The sequence below is a fragment of the Sciurus vulgaris genome, assembly GCF_902686455.1.
Source record: "Sciurus vulgaris genome assembly, chromosome: 8".
NCBI lineage: Eukaryota > Metazoa > Chordata > Mammalia > Rodentia > Sciuridae > Sciurus > Sciurus vulgaris.
Genome location: NC_136468.1, coordinates 139,745,961 through 139,761,311, shown reverse-complemented (window position 1 = coordinate 139,761,311; position 15,351 = coordinate 139,745,961). Strand labels below are relative to the sequence as shown.

Genomic DNA, 15,351 nt, shown 5'->3' with positions numbered 1-15,351 from the left:
GGTTACAGTGGTAGCTTAGTGGTAGAGCTTGTGTGAGGCACTGGGTTTGATCCTCGGCACCACATAGAAAATAAAAATAAATAAATAAAAAGATTCCAGGATGAGAATAAAAGACCTCGTATTTTGCTTTCACAAATAACTCATTATAAGATAATGTCAACTTTTCACCCTCTCTTTGTGGAATGCATATAGAACGAAACTTCCAAGAGGATGGAGATCATAAGACCCACTCAAAAGTGTTAATGACAGTAAAATGGGACAGAAATGGGAATGAAAATTTTACAGTTCAAATAAATAGAAAAATATTTAACAGAAAAAAGAAAGATAACAGAGATTTTTTGACTCACCCAAGCAGTGTGCTCTTTCAAATAACACCCTTTGTACTCAATGGTATTAGGATGCTTCAATTGTCGTAAAAATTTAACTTCTTTAAGAATATCTTGCCATTTCTATTGAAGTCAGAAAAGACACATTTTGGTTTTTAAGCTAAAATAGTATTTTATTATCAAGCATATATATATACAATATCATTTTTATTATTTGAAATGGACATAAGGTAAATGTTAAGTGAAGAAACTATTTAAGCTTGTGTTATTTCTCCAGTTTGAGTACATATAAACACAAATCTATTATTGAGTATATTACAATGAAGCCATTACACACCTGTGTTCTATTTTGGAAAATAGTTGATTGAGCTAGAATATTAGAAACTTTTATTATATACTTCATAAGCAGGAGGGGGAAGAAGAATGGAGGTAAATGTTTAGAGAATTTTATTAACTTTTTTTGATAAGCCATATTTTAAAAATTGACATATAATAATCGCATGCATTTTCGGGATACAGTATTATGTTTTGATACATATATACAAAATGTAATTATCCAATCAGGGTCTCTAGCATATCCATCATCTCAAACATTTATCATTTCTTAATGATGAGAACATCCAGAATCTTTTTTCTAGTTATTTTGAAGTACACACTACAATATTGTTAACTATGGTAACCCTACTGTGCGTAGAGCACCAGAACTTATGATCTTGTTGACTTCGGACTTCCTGTGTCCACCTAGGCGCACGGCTGCCTTGTCTTACCTCATGTGTCTGTTTCCCACTGTAGGACATCTTCTTCACTGCCACCACCTCATTGGTGTGAGCATTTGTGGCCTGTGTTAAGAGGAAAGAAGAAAAATAAGAAGAATGAATTATGTTTCAGTTGGTCTGACTCTCTGACTTGAAACTTCCACACTTAGTATTCTCACACTTAAGTATCACCATTCCAAGATGCTACAACTTTTGATAGGTCAGATAGATGCTTCCACCCCGACTCTAAGGAACAGCTTCTCTTACGTACATGCACAAACACACACATTCAAAGAAGAAAACGATAAAGCTGATTTCCAAAATGTCTAGACTGGTCTCACTATGTGGGATGTCCATCAGTGGAACACCAGTTTAATAAACAGAATGTGGTTATGTGATGAAGTAATCACTGAAGAATAAGCTGATCCATATGAAATGTGTTTAGATCGAAAGATATAAAAATTGTCATGACACTAAATAAACTGTGCATTGTGATCCTATTTTTTCAAAATACTAATAATATCAGTGGTGTTTTGTGTAGAAAAAAATTAAAAGAATGCACATCAAGAGCTGGGGTTGGAAAAAAAAAAAAAGAGCTGGGGTTGTGGCTCAGAGGTAGAGTGCTTGTCTAGCACATGTGAGGCACCAGAATCGATTCTCAGCACTGTATATAAATAAATAAAATAAAGGTTCATCAACAACTAAAAATAAAAAAAGAATACTTATCAAAATATATCAACAATAATTTGAAGAATAGAGTTTTCTGCTAGAACTTTCTGTGGTGATGGAACTGATCTACATCTACATCATCCAAGTCACATGTAAAAGTTGCTAGTGTAACTGAACTGAAGAAACAAATTTTAGAATTTTTTTTTTTTTTTTGGTACTGGGGATTGAACTCAGGGACACTCAGCCATGGAACTACATCCCCAGTCCTTTTTTGTATTTTATTTAGAGACAGGGTCTCAATGAATTGCTTAGAGTCTTGCTTTTGCTGAGGCTGGCTTTGAACTCTTGATCCTCCTGCCTCAGCCTCCAGAGCCACTGGGATTATAGGTGTGCAACACCACACTTGGCTAAATTTTAATTAACTTAAAAATAAATAACCACATATGCCTAGTGACTACTATATTTAACAGTATACCAGGTAAGACTGACTTTCACTTTCAGGGTTATTTATGTTTTATAATAAGAATATATTACATACACACATTTAAGTATGTGTATGTGTGTAGTTTTTCTATCTGTAAAAGTTGTCTTCTCATAATTATCTCTACTTGTCTTCATCATACCCAAGATAGAAGTTCATTTAAAGCACACACAGAAGTCATAAAAACCTCAACTGAGAGTCTAGTCTCCTCTCAATTTTCTTAAGATTTAAAACTAAATTCCTTAAAATTTTCAAAAAAACAAGGCATTAAATTATTATCTAATTTGGGGTTTCTTCTAAAAAACAGGGCTCTACTTCAGTGCCATATTCCTGATGTAAATAAGTCTTTTTGGTAGTGTGACTTATTATTCTGGACCAATAAAGTTATAGCAGTGGCTCAGAGGTTAAAGACTGGAATTCACAACTGTAGAGAAAGACTCATGATCATTTTCTTTTCTGTGTGTTTACATTATAACTGTTCTCTGGCCATGACTTTTTGCTACTTTTCTTTTTGCCCTGTTTATTGAGCATCAACAACAACTGAAAGGCAACGATGCTCAGAAGAAAAGATCTAAGTATTTGCTCCAGATGGATTACAGATGATACGCTGAGTCTTAACAAAGGGAGCACTAGAAACCTAAGACCTCTACAGTGTGTTCAACTGAATAAAAAAATGAACATACTCAGTCCTTTTTTTTTCTTTGAAGTTTCTTTCTACCTTGTTGTTAATGCTGCTAAATTGTGAATTAATTATATAAATCCAAATACACACAGATATTTTCGCAAGTGACCACTTCCCCCCTCCAGGTATAACATACTCCCAGCTCTGCAAGAGCTGTGTGAGCTTACGATTCCCTGTAAGCTCACTCCCTGGCAGCATTCTGTGTAAAGCTGCAAATTACGAAGAACACCAGAATCGTAGTATTAGGTACAGAAACACTGGTTGCTAGACTCTGGTCTTACTAGCGTGGCTATGATTCAAGAAAAGTCAGAGTTAGCAGTACCAAGTTCTCCAAGTTCTTCATCAGGCATTCATTCAATAAGTACTCAGTAGGTATTCGCAATTTGTCAGTTATTGGGCTAAATTCTAGGGCAGAATTGGGAGTAAATACACCCAGAGGTACCTATCTCTCCTCTGGTAGGAAAGGCAATAAGAAAAATAAAATCATAACAAATAAATGTAAAACTGCAATTGTGATGTGCTACTCTGAGACCCTAAAGTAGAGATGTGACTTAGGGAGGTCAGGAAAGCTGCCCGTGAGGGGACAGTGTTTAAGCTTAGTGCAAAAGGATGGCTAGGAGCCAAGAAGATGTGAATGGATAGGAAACCATTCTGGAGAGAACAGCTTCTGTAGGAGCCCATGAGGGATGAGTTGCTAGTGTAACTGAACTGAAGAAACAAATTTTAGAATTTTTTTTTTTTTTTGGTACTGGGGATTGAACTGAGGGACACTCAGCCATGGAACTACATCCCCAGTCCTTTTTTGTATTTTATTTAGAGACAGGGTCTCAATGAATTGCATCAGAGCCACGGCAATGAGAAGGCAGAAAACAGTAGAAGGACCCCGGAGGCTGGCCAGGGCAGGAATTTTGATCTTAGCCTAAGAACAGGGGAGAGCCCTGCAGACCTGCAGGGGAAGTGATTAGATTTACATTTTTTCAAGTTCACTGAGGTGAGGTGGAGAGAGACCAAAGTGGGCTATTGTGGTTGCCCATGTAAGGCACTACCCAGTCTTGGGTACAATGGTGTGAATGACAAAAGGAAGAATCGATTAGCAGGGAGGTGTAACACATAAACACTACTGCAGCAAGTGGGAAAAATCCATTTTTAGGGGACACTCTCCGTGTCCACTACAGATAAAAGGTCTAAGTTTTGGTAGGTTTTATACTAATATACCATTAATTCCCTTTCGATCTGTTTTTCAGTGCCTCATGGGTGAATATGGGCCTGGACCTACACTTTAGTATCCAGGCAATACAGGTTGCCTGATCACGTTCCCATGTCAAAGCTCTCAGGCATCTTCCTGAGTTCTCCGTCTATCATTAGCAACATACAACACAGTTAGTACCTATTGTTAACAGGGCATTGCGGTAGACTTGAAATGAAATAGTCTTCATCTTCATCGGCTAAATAAATAGGACTTAGTCCAAGAAGCATTACTAGGGCCTCTGTAAGGTAAGGCTCATTTTGCCCCTGTTATAAATGGCTTGTTAGTGAACTTCAAAACAGGCTTGCTTTGTTGTTACCATTCTGAAACATTAGAACTTTGAGAAAGATCTGGCTACTTTTTAAAATAGAAGAGTCAAATAGGGATTGGGACCATTCTCTGACTCTGGCCCAAGAGAGATTCAGGGAAGATGAATTAATTATCAAGTAACAGAAGGGAAGTAGGAAAAAATGACCTCAGAATATAATCTCTGAACAAGACAAACAGGTCACAAATGAACACATAATTTTAAAAATGTCTCGAAAATGTTCTAAACTAGGCAAAACCAAATTACACTGTTTACAGTTTACAGGTACAGAAGTAAGTGGGTTAAATATTAAAAAAAAAAAAAAAAAAAAGAATACAATCACCATAAAAATCAGGATAGTAGATACTCCTCAGGAAGGGAGAGGGCTGTGTTTTAGAGGAACACAAGGGGCTTCTGGGGTACAGCGGTATTCCATTTCTTAAAACCTGGGCTGTTTACGCAGAGATTTACCTCCCCTCCCACCCAACTCCCAGAACTTGAGACTGATCCCAGAAGTACTCTGCGACGGAGCTACATGCTGGAATTGCTGGCATACACCACCTTGTTCAGCTAAGATTTACCTTTTCATTATTCCTTAAGTTATATATTAAAATATATGTGCGTGTATCATGCACACTACTTTATGTATGATATGTTTATAATTAAAAATGGCTTTTTAAAAAAATAACTGTGCAAATAAGACAGGACTTTGGGTCTTCAATGTTATTTTAAGATCAAAGACTAATGAGGGAGCGTTAAATAGAAAAGTATGGCCCTGTTCAGCCATGGAAAGTCAGTTCATGATGAAAACACTTGAACAGGGGCTGCATACAGAGGGGCAGGAGGAGAAGCAATGGCGATGCCGAGAGCAGACACCAAGGGATGAGGAAGCGTTCAGGGAAAACTCGGCCTGAAGATTCAGCTAGAACGAGAGGATGAGCTGAGCATCAGTTCGTCAATTCTCATAACCAACCAGAGGAACGTAAGGGACTGCTTAAGAGGAAAAGCCAAATATTGTTTGATTTTAAGAAGGTATTTGACAATTAGGTTGGAAAAGAAATGGGTAAAAATCACTACTTATTAATGCTTTAATAGATTAATACTTTAAAGGAAATATTCACTATGCTGATGAAGCAAACTTCTAAGTTTATCTAGACCAAAGAACTACATTTTATATAATGAATTAATGAATTTCAGGTGAATAAGTTTGCTAACATATCAGTTATTTCTCATTTTTATTATCAGGACACAGTCACCTTCTTGGAATGTAACTGAAGCCACCCTTCTACCTTTTCAGCTAAAATACTGACACAACATGTTAACATGATTGTCACCAAAAATCCTTTGACCATTTCTCTTAATAGCTGTCTGTTCAATCATTTGTCCATTTGTGATTCTTTGTCCATCTGCTCACCCACCCACCCACCTATCCATCCATCCATCCATCTATCCATCCTCCATCCCATCCACCCATCCACCCACCCACCCATCCACCCATCCATCCATCCATCCATCCATCCATCTATCCACCCCATCCACCCATCCATCCATCCATCCATCCACCCATCCATCCATCCATCTAGTGTATATTGAATTCCTACTACTGTCTGAAAAATTATTAGTTCCTGGGAATATAACAATGAACAAGATAGATATAACCCCTGTTCTCATGATACGTATTATTTAGAAGGGACATGGATGAATAAAAATCTTATATGCAATTGTAAAATTACAACTATGAGGAATGCAATAAATACAAACACAGGAGATCATAAGCAAAAGCCCTGGTTAACTGGTGGAGGGTAGAATAGTAAAAGCTGTCTTGTAGAAGTGACACTCAAGCTGAAACCTGTGAGATGAACTGGGGCTGGACAGGGGTGGGGATGAAATGTGAAGTCCCCTAGATGAGGGGAGCAGCTTGTGCAGAGGTCCTGAGGTGGAAAGAGTGTGGCACACAGAGGAATTACACAGGGCTCAACTTCAAGCTTAAAACTCCCTGTGCTACCACTGACTTGAAGAAGGCCCACACGTCTGGAACTAGCTTCCCAACAATGGCTATAAATGACAGCAGACGTCATTTAATTTGAGAACAAACACAAAAATCAAGCATATTTTACAAGTAATAGTTATATGTGTGAAGAACACGTAGAGTTCAAACTTTCTTAGTCTGATTGATCTAAACGATATTTTAAAATCACTTACAAAATAAACTGCTCCAAAACTTCCATGTCCAATTTCATGCAGACCAATAAAAAGTTCTTCAGGATCATCCTTATAGAACAGATCAGCAATCTCTGGGTCCTTCAGCACTCCTTTACGCATGATGCCCAGTACTGCGAGTGCGTTGCGTTTTGATGTCCCAGTCAACCGTATCTCTCATTGACAGCTTTAGAAAAATCTTCAGTACCTGTAGAGAAATAAAGTTTGCTGTTAAGTTATGTCTAGCACTCTTTGGTGGTAATATAAATACAACTCAGTATTAAGAAGCACTTTATTTCCTAACATGCATGCATGAGGCTCTGGGATCAATCCCAGCAACATACACACACATACACACACACACCATCTTGATCTTACAACTGAATAAACAGACAAGTAACCCAAATGAAAAAATTGGCAAAGATCTGAATGGACAATTTTGCGAAAGATATACACAAGGCCATCAACATGTGTAAAGGTGTTTACCATCATTAGTTATTAGGGAGAAATGAAAATTAAAACCACAGTGACATACCATGTCATACTCACTAGGAGGGCTGTAATAAAAAGTCAGATAAGTATTGGTGAGGACATGGAGAAATCAGAACTCTCCAGCACTGTAGGAGGGAAGTGAAAGGGCAGAGTCATTAGAAAAAGCTTAAATACTGAGTTCCATTTGACCCAGAAATTCCACTCCTAGGAATAGCCTCAAGACGAATGAAAACATGTCCACAGAAATACATGCACATAAATGTTCATACCAGCATTATTCATAATGGCACAAAGTGGAAACAGCTCAAATTTCCACTAACTGGTAAATGAATAAACAAAATGTGGTATCTCCATGTACAATGGAATATTATCCAGCCATAAAAAAGGAGGAACTACTGATAGATGCTATAACATAAATGAACCTTGTAAAAACATTATATGAAGTAAAAGGCCATCATAAGAGACTACATATTATATGACTTCATTTATATATATATATATATATATATTTTTTTTTTTTTTTTTTTTTTTTTTTTGGTGCTGGGAATTGAACCCAGGGCCTTGTGCTTACGAGGCAAGCACTTTACCAACTGAGCTATCTCCCCAGCCCCATTTATATATTTTTAAAAAATTTCCAGAAAAGGCAAATCTATAGAGACACAAACTAGATTATTGGTGACCTAGGAATGGGGGTTTGGAAAGTGACAACAAAGGGCATGGACTTTCTTTTCAGGGTGTTAAAAATGTCCTCAGATTGCGGCCAGGACTGCATGACTGTGACTGCACTTAGAACCACTCAGCAGCAGGTTTCGGATGGGTGAACTGGGTAGTACACAGATTCTATCTTAATAAAGATGTCACAAAGAGCATTTTGGTAAAATTAGTATTCTAATAATAACAGCTGACATCTATTAAGTGTTAGGTTGTCAGACAACACTGAACTTACATATATTGTCTCCTTTAATCTTCACAACAGCTTTACAGTGTAATGACTTTATCTTGATTTTATAGAACAAACTAAGACTTTAGGAGGTGAAACGACTTCCCCATGGCCAGAAGCCAGTATTTCTCACTACTGTGATCCAAATCCAGCCAAGTCCATGCTCTTGATTGACATATTTTATCTTTATAGAGCGGTATGGGTAAATAAACAATTCTTAACTAACCACTGGAAGAAACTCCAAGAAATTTGGAGACTATGCGTAATGTCCACGTAAAGAAGTAAGTTATTCCATTGCTACACAAAATGCTGAGTTCATAGTGCTCATTAATACCATTGTGGTATTAATGGTATTAATTGAAGAGTACCATTGTGAGAAGTTTATATGTTAATCTGTAGTCACATATTTATTTGTTGTAGATCCATTATTTTTATTTATTTATTTATTTATTTATTTTTCGGGTGCTGGGGATTGAACCCAGGGCCTTATGCTTACAAGGAAAGCACTCTACCGACTGAGCTATCTCTCCAGTCCCCCATTATTTTTTTTGAAAAACACTGAAATGTGAGTTTTTGTCTTTATTTTTCAATGTAAATAACCTCTCCCTCCCGCATACAGGTAGCCATTTATTTCAACATCTGAACCTATCAACAGCATAGTTTGTGTTTCTTCCTTGACCCACTCATTAACTAAACTGTAAAGGTAGCTACTGGCCAATGAAACTATTTTTTTCAAAACATGAATGGGCTTCACTCTAGAAGAGAAAAAGGTCATTAATTAAAGAAGTAAGACTGACAGTGCCAGGAGGTATTTTTCTCTTTTAGCACAACAACCTCAGGGGACAATGCACATGACTTCCTGTGCTAAGTCACTGGCATGTGTAGTGGGTCGTCAACCTACTATCCAGTCACCTGCCCAACTTACTCTTTCATTCAACAAGCACTTCCTGAGGGCTTGCTATGTGCCAGACACCATCCTGGGCTGGGTGATAGAAAAAGAGCAGGATGAGGTCCCTGTCCTTCTGCGCTTAGAGTCAAATGGGGTAAAGACACTAAGCTAAAATGACACAAAATGGTTATAATAGCTTGATATTATGAGGAAAAAGTAAATATTTCTTAACATAAGATACAATAGGTTAACCCAGCCTCTCTGTTACTCAGAACTGGAAAAGACTGCCTTTTTAGAGAGAATAAACGCAGTGCACTCAATGTGGATGGATGGGAGAGCTGGAAGGAGAGAGCATGGAGTTGGTGTGACGCCAAGAAAGACCACAAAAGGCCTTTTACACCATATTAAGGAATCTGGACTTTATCCTGAGGGTAGCAGGGTGCCGCTGAAAGCTTTAAATAGGAACACGGATTCTCTGGCCAACACTGCACCTGTCGTCCTGGACAGTTGTCCAGTCAGTCCCTACACAAGACTCGAGCATAAAGTCACTGCATCAACACTGCTGGAAAAGAATCTTAAATCTAGCTCTTTGTCGACAGGTAACTGAAAAGCACAAAATGAAAACTCCAAAAGTGTTCCTGTGTTCATTGTTGGAGAACAGAAAAGAGAAACAATGAAGTAAATCAATGACGTGCCTTTTTGGAGACTATACACAAAAGGCAAATTATGAGATTGCCTTTAAAGAAAAACAGAAAGTTATGAACTAAATTTATGAGAACAAATTTTTTTCAATCACTGAAATGCATTTTAAACTTCTGAATATTTTGACTTCCACGTGAATAAAGTTAAGCCCTTGCTCCGATAAGAAAAGTTAAGCCCTGTGGACAATCATTTGGGGGGAAAAAGCGGATTAGCATAGCCTATAAACTGATTTTTAAAGAAATAAACATCTAAATGTGAAAAAGAGACCATAAAAAACTTCTAGAACAAATTACAAGTGAATCTCTTAATTACTAAGCAACATACAAGCAGCAAAAACCATAAGCTAAAATCAGTAAGTGTGACTACATAAAATTAATAACTTCTTTTAAAAACTATAATAAAGGGACTTCTCCTTCTGGCCAAGATGGAATAATGGAGACCGTATTTATCATCTGGCACAAGAATCATCTAAAACACTGGATAGAACGTATGAGTGGTGATATTTCAAGACAATGGATATTAGGTAAAGAAGGACAATGATCTCTGACTTGAGAAGTTAGTGCTGAGAGCCATGACTGACTCAGCCTCATGCCCTAGGAGACTTTTCAGGCCACGCTAGAGAAAGAAGGAATCCAGGCAGAGCTGGGTGGACTCCTTGAGTAGAAGAGACAGAGGTGAGGGCCCAGGGGGAGCAAGGTGGCCAGAGTGTACAGGAGAGAGCAGCACAGAAAGAGAGGATGGAGATATGCAGAAGGTTCCCCGCAGGTCTTTAGTCGAGTACTGATTAGTGCAAGCCAGAAGAGTACCCTAGTCCAGGAAAGCGCTAACTGAAAGGGCCAGGGGAAGCAGTACCTACAGCTCAGGGAGGGCTGTGGACTGTACTTGTTTCTACTAGCCAGGACACAGTCTCCCAAGTTCATGGGGCATTCTTTACTCGGTATCTCTGTTTGCCTTAGGAGTGGAGAATAATTCACCTTAGCCTTAAAACTGGTCTGTAATGTCTAACAAATTTTAAAAGCAATACCTAGAAGGACCAAATTACTTCCAAATAACTTAACTATATTCCAGAATAAAGCTCAAAAACATTTAAAGAAATTAAAACATATCCAGTATCCAAAAAGGTAAAATTCATAATGTTTAACATTCAATAAAAAATTACCAGGCAATGCCAGGTGCAGTGGCAGAGGCTCATAATCTCAGTGACTTGGGAGTCTGAGGTGGAAGGTTTCCAAGATGGAGGTCAGTCTCGCAACTTAGCAAGGTCCTATGCAACTTAGCCAGACCTCCCCTCAAAATAAAAAATAAAAAGGCCTGAGAGTGTAGCTCAGTGGCAAGCTGTCCCTGGGTTAAATCCCATTACCCCAAAACATAAAAAAATAAAATAAAGAAATAGGAAAATATGACTCATAATGAGGAGAAAAATAATTGAAGCCAATGTGAGGACATTAAAACATTTATTATAACTATGTTCTATATATTTATAAAGTTAGAGGAAATATAAAACATGCAAAATAGAGATATGTGATATAAAGAGACTCAAATCTCTAGAGGCAAAAGCTGCAATAAAATGTCTGAGAAGAAAAATACGCGGCATGGGATGAATAGCAGATGAGACTTGACAGAAAAAAAGGTTAGTGAATTTGAAGACCTAGTAATAGAAACTATCCAAAATGAGGGCTGGGGTTGTGGCTCGGTGGTAGAGTGCTTGCTCACATTGTGAGGCACTGGGTTCAGTTCTTAGCACTGTACATAAATAAATGAATAAAATAAAGGTCCATCAACAACTAAAAAATTTTTTAAAAATAAACTATCCAAAATGAAATACACAGAGAAAAAGTACTAACAAGACAAAGAAAAACAAACAAATCAGAGCATCAGTGACCTGTGGGCCACCTTCAAGCAGCCTAGTGTATGTCTCTTTAGAGTCCCTGAAGAAGAGGATAGAGATGTCAGGACAGGAAGAAAAAAAAAAAAAAAAAAAAAAAATCAATCTATCTACCTACCTACCTGCTGGGGATTGGACTCAGGGTGCTTAATTACTGAGCTACATCCCCAACCATTTTTGTTTTTTATTTTGAGATAGGGTCTCCCTGTGTTGTGAGGCTGGTTTTGAACTTGTGATCCTTCTGCCTCAGCCTCCCGAGATGATGTGATTACAGGCGTGTGCCACCATGCCCAGCAGAAAAATTATTTGAATAACAATAGAAAATTTTACAAAACGGGTGATCATAAAACCCCCAAATCTACAATGTCTGTGAAACTCAAGCACAAGAAACATGAAGAAAATTAACCAAGGCACATCATAATAAATTGTTCACAACCTGGGATAAAATTATACAAGTAGCTAGAGGAAAAAAGATGCTATGTATAGAGGAACAAGGGCACAATGGCAATGGATCCCTTGTTATGATATTACAAGTGAAAAGACAGCAGGACAACATCCTTAAAGTGTTGAAAAAAATTGAAAAAAGACCTTGTCAAACTAGAATTCTATACCCAATGAGAATATCTTTGAAAAAAGAAGTCAGAATAAAGGCTTTAGGACATATGGAATTGAAAGAATTCATGAACTACAGAAAATGTTGAAGGAAGACCTTTAGACAGAAGGAAAACCATACTAATCTGAAATACAGATCTACACAAAAGAATGAAAGCAGCGAAAAGTGGTAAATATTTGCCTACATATGTTCAGATTTTCCCATTATTTAAATTTCTTTATAACACAATTGAATATTTAAACAAAAATAACAGAGTGACGTTTAGGACACAGGTAGAAGTAATTGCAAGCTAGCACTAAGTCTGGGAGGAGAGAAATGGAAATAAAGTGTTGTGAAATTGTTATGATATTAGTGAAATGGCATGATATTAGTTGGTTGTATAAATACACACATACATATTTATAGATGCATATACTTTTATGTATTTTAAAAAGACACAAATAAGGCAAATCACATGTCTGAGGTCAGCCTCAGCAACTTAGAGAGACCCTGTCATAACATAAAAAATAAAAAGGGCTGGAGAAGTAGCTCATTGTTAAAGCACCTCTGGGTTCAAACCCCAGTTTCCCCATCTCCCTAAAAGAGGTCATAACAATATTAAATGTTTATGCATCTAAGGGCTTTAGGATATGTGTTTAAAAACTGTTTTAACTGCAAGGAAAAATAGCCAAATTCATAATTATAGTTGGAGATTTCAATACCTGCTCTTAGTAACTGACAGAAGACAGAAAATTAGTAAGGATAAAGAAGACTGATACAAAACTATCAGCCATTTTGATTACCTGATATTTATGACTGGGCAAGCCACCCAGTGATATCAGTGATATTCAAGGGCACACAGAAAATTTACTAAGGAATGGCATATTCTGGACCATAAAACAAGACTTAATAGATTAAAGGAATTTAAAACATTTTAAGTATATTCTGTGAATATGGCATTTTAGATTAGAAATCAATAGGTAGATATCTGAAAGGTAGCTATCTGAAAAATCCCAAATATATCAAAATTTAATAACATGTTTTAAAATAAACCCTGGGTCTAAGAACAAAGCAAGACAGAAATCAGAATATACTTTGATTTGAGTGAAAATATAAGTACATTGTATCAAAATTTGTACGCTGCTGCTAAAGCAGAATTTAGAGGGAGATCTACAGCACTAAACTCTGGTCTTAGAAAAGAATAAAGGTGAATAAAAGTCTCAAATCAATGACCTTAGCTTGCATTATTAAAAAAAAAATCTAGAAAAAGCAAATTAAACAAAGTAAGCAGAGAGAGGAAATAATAAAGATTAAGGCAGAAATCAATGAAATTAAAAATACAAAAGTGAAAAAAATCAATGAAAGCAAAGTTGATTGAGAAAAAGAATCATATTTATAAATCTCTTACCAGACTCATCAGATAAAAAAGTTAGAAAATGCAATTACTAATATCAGGACAGAGAGAGGTGACATTGGTGGAGGTTCCACAGACAGTAGCAGGGTAATCAGGGACTACCATGAACAATGTTATGCAAATAAATTCAACAACTTAGATGAAATGACAAATATAAAAGAGAGAGAGAGAGAGAGAGAGACAGAGACAGAGACAGAGACAGAGACAGAGACAGAGAGACAGACAGACAGACACAAACTGCCACAGTTTACTCCAGAGGAAATAGAAAATCTGCTTGACCCTGTATCTATTAAAGTAATTGAATTCATAATTTAAAATCTTCCCACCACAAAGAAAACTCCAGGATCAGGTGGCTTCATCAGTGATTCTATCAAACATCTAAGGGAGAAACACCACCATTTCTCTATGACTCTCCCAGAAAACAGAAAAAGAGAAATAGTTCCTAGGATTCATTCTGTGAGGGCTGTTGCCTTGACATCAAAAACAAAAGCACAATTCATAAAAGGAACACTGATAAATTAGACTTCATCAAAATTAAAAAAATGTCTGTTTTTTGAAAGACACTTAATGAAAAGACAAGCAACATGTTGGGAGAAAAATTTTTGCAAAACATATCTCATAATGGGCTTAAAAATATAAAGAATCCTCAAAATTCAATAGTTAAAAAAATAGCCCATTTTTTAAACTGGGCAAAATATCTGAAAAGGCACTCCATCAAGGAAGATAAATGAATGGCAAGAGAAAGGTGCTTGCCATCTACTCCTTAGGAGATGCAAATTAAAACTACACTGAGATACTGCTACGTACCTATTAGAATGGCTAATATCAAAAGAACTGACCACACCAGGCATTGGCAAGAACGTGAAATCACTGGATCTCTCACACACTGCCAGTGGGAATGCAGAATGGTATGAACGCTTTGGAAAAACAGTTTGCAGTTTCTTAAAAAGTTAAACATACACCTACTGTACGTTGTAGCCCCTTCACTTTTAGGCATTTACCCAAGAAATATAATAGCCTATATCTTTACAAAGTCCTGTACATAAATGTTCACAGCAGGCTTATTTTTCAGGTTGAAACTGGAAACAACCCAAATGTCCATCAACAACTGAATATATAATCAATCTATGGTACACACAGACAATGGAATGTAACTCAGCAATAAAATGAACGATTAATACATGCTACAACATGCGTGAATCTCAAAATAATTATACTGAGTGAAAGAAGTCACATAAAAAGAAGTATATACTTCATGATCTCATTTATATAAAATACGAGGAAATACTATAGTGACAGAAAGCACATCAGTGATTGCCTAGGGGCAGGGTGGGTGTGAGAAGACCTGGAAAGGAGAGATTAAAAGGGGCAAGAAGAAGCTTTTGAGTGATGAATGTGTTTATTATCTTCATCTTGATGATACTTTCATAAAGAATTATATATTTGTGTGTACACAAATGAAGTGGAAAAGTTCCTGCAAACTATGTGCCAGTTAAAATTTATTCTTACTATCAGAGAGGTGAGCTCATACATGAATGTACACATCAACAAACTCAAAAGAATTAAACAGGAAATTTTTAATAATAGCTGTGGTCACTAATGGTATGGAATACATGTAACTTCACTAGTAATCAATTAAGTAAAAGTTAAAATAATAGGACACCTTATATCACCTACCAAATTGGCAAAATAATAGAAAAAAAGAAATGTTTTGGCAAGAACACAATGAAATAGTCACTCTAACACATTGCTGAAATGTGTAAGTCCTCTGA

General features: G+C 36.7%; 1 protein-coding gene across 7 annotated transcripts in view; it reads right to left on the bottom strand.

The window, feature by feature from the left end:
• TAOK3 (TAO kinase 3) overlaps window positions 1–15,351 on the bottom strand; it is a 210,843-nt gene that overhangs the window by 70,853 nt on the left and 124,639 nt on the right. For all 7 annotated transcript variants that reach the window (XM_079151550.1, XM_079151548.1, XM_079151553.1 and 4 more), the window contains 3 exons: window positions 6,669–6,873; window positions 1,094–1,165; window positions 348–449 (listed from right to left, as the gene is read on the bottom strand). In XM_079151550.1, the coding sequence (XP_079007676.1) occupies window positions 348–449; window positions 1,094–1,165; window positions 6,669–6,788 (294 nt within the window). In that variant the 5' untranslated portion in view covers window positions 6,789–6,873. The remainder of the gene's footprint in view (window positions 1–347; window positions 450–1,093; window positions 1,166–6,668; window positions 6,874–15,351) is intronic.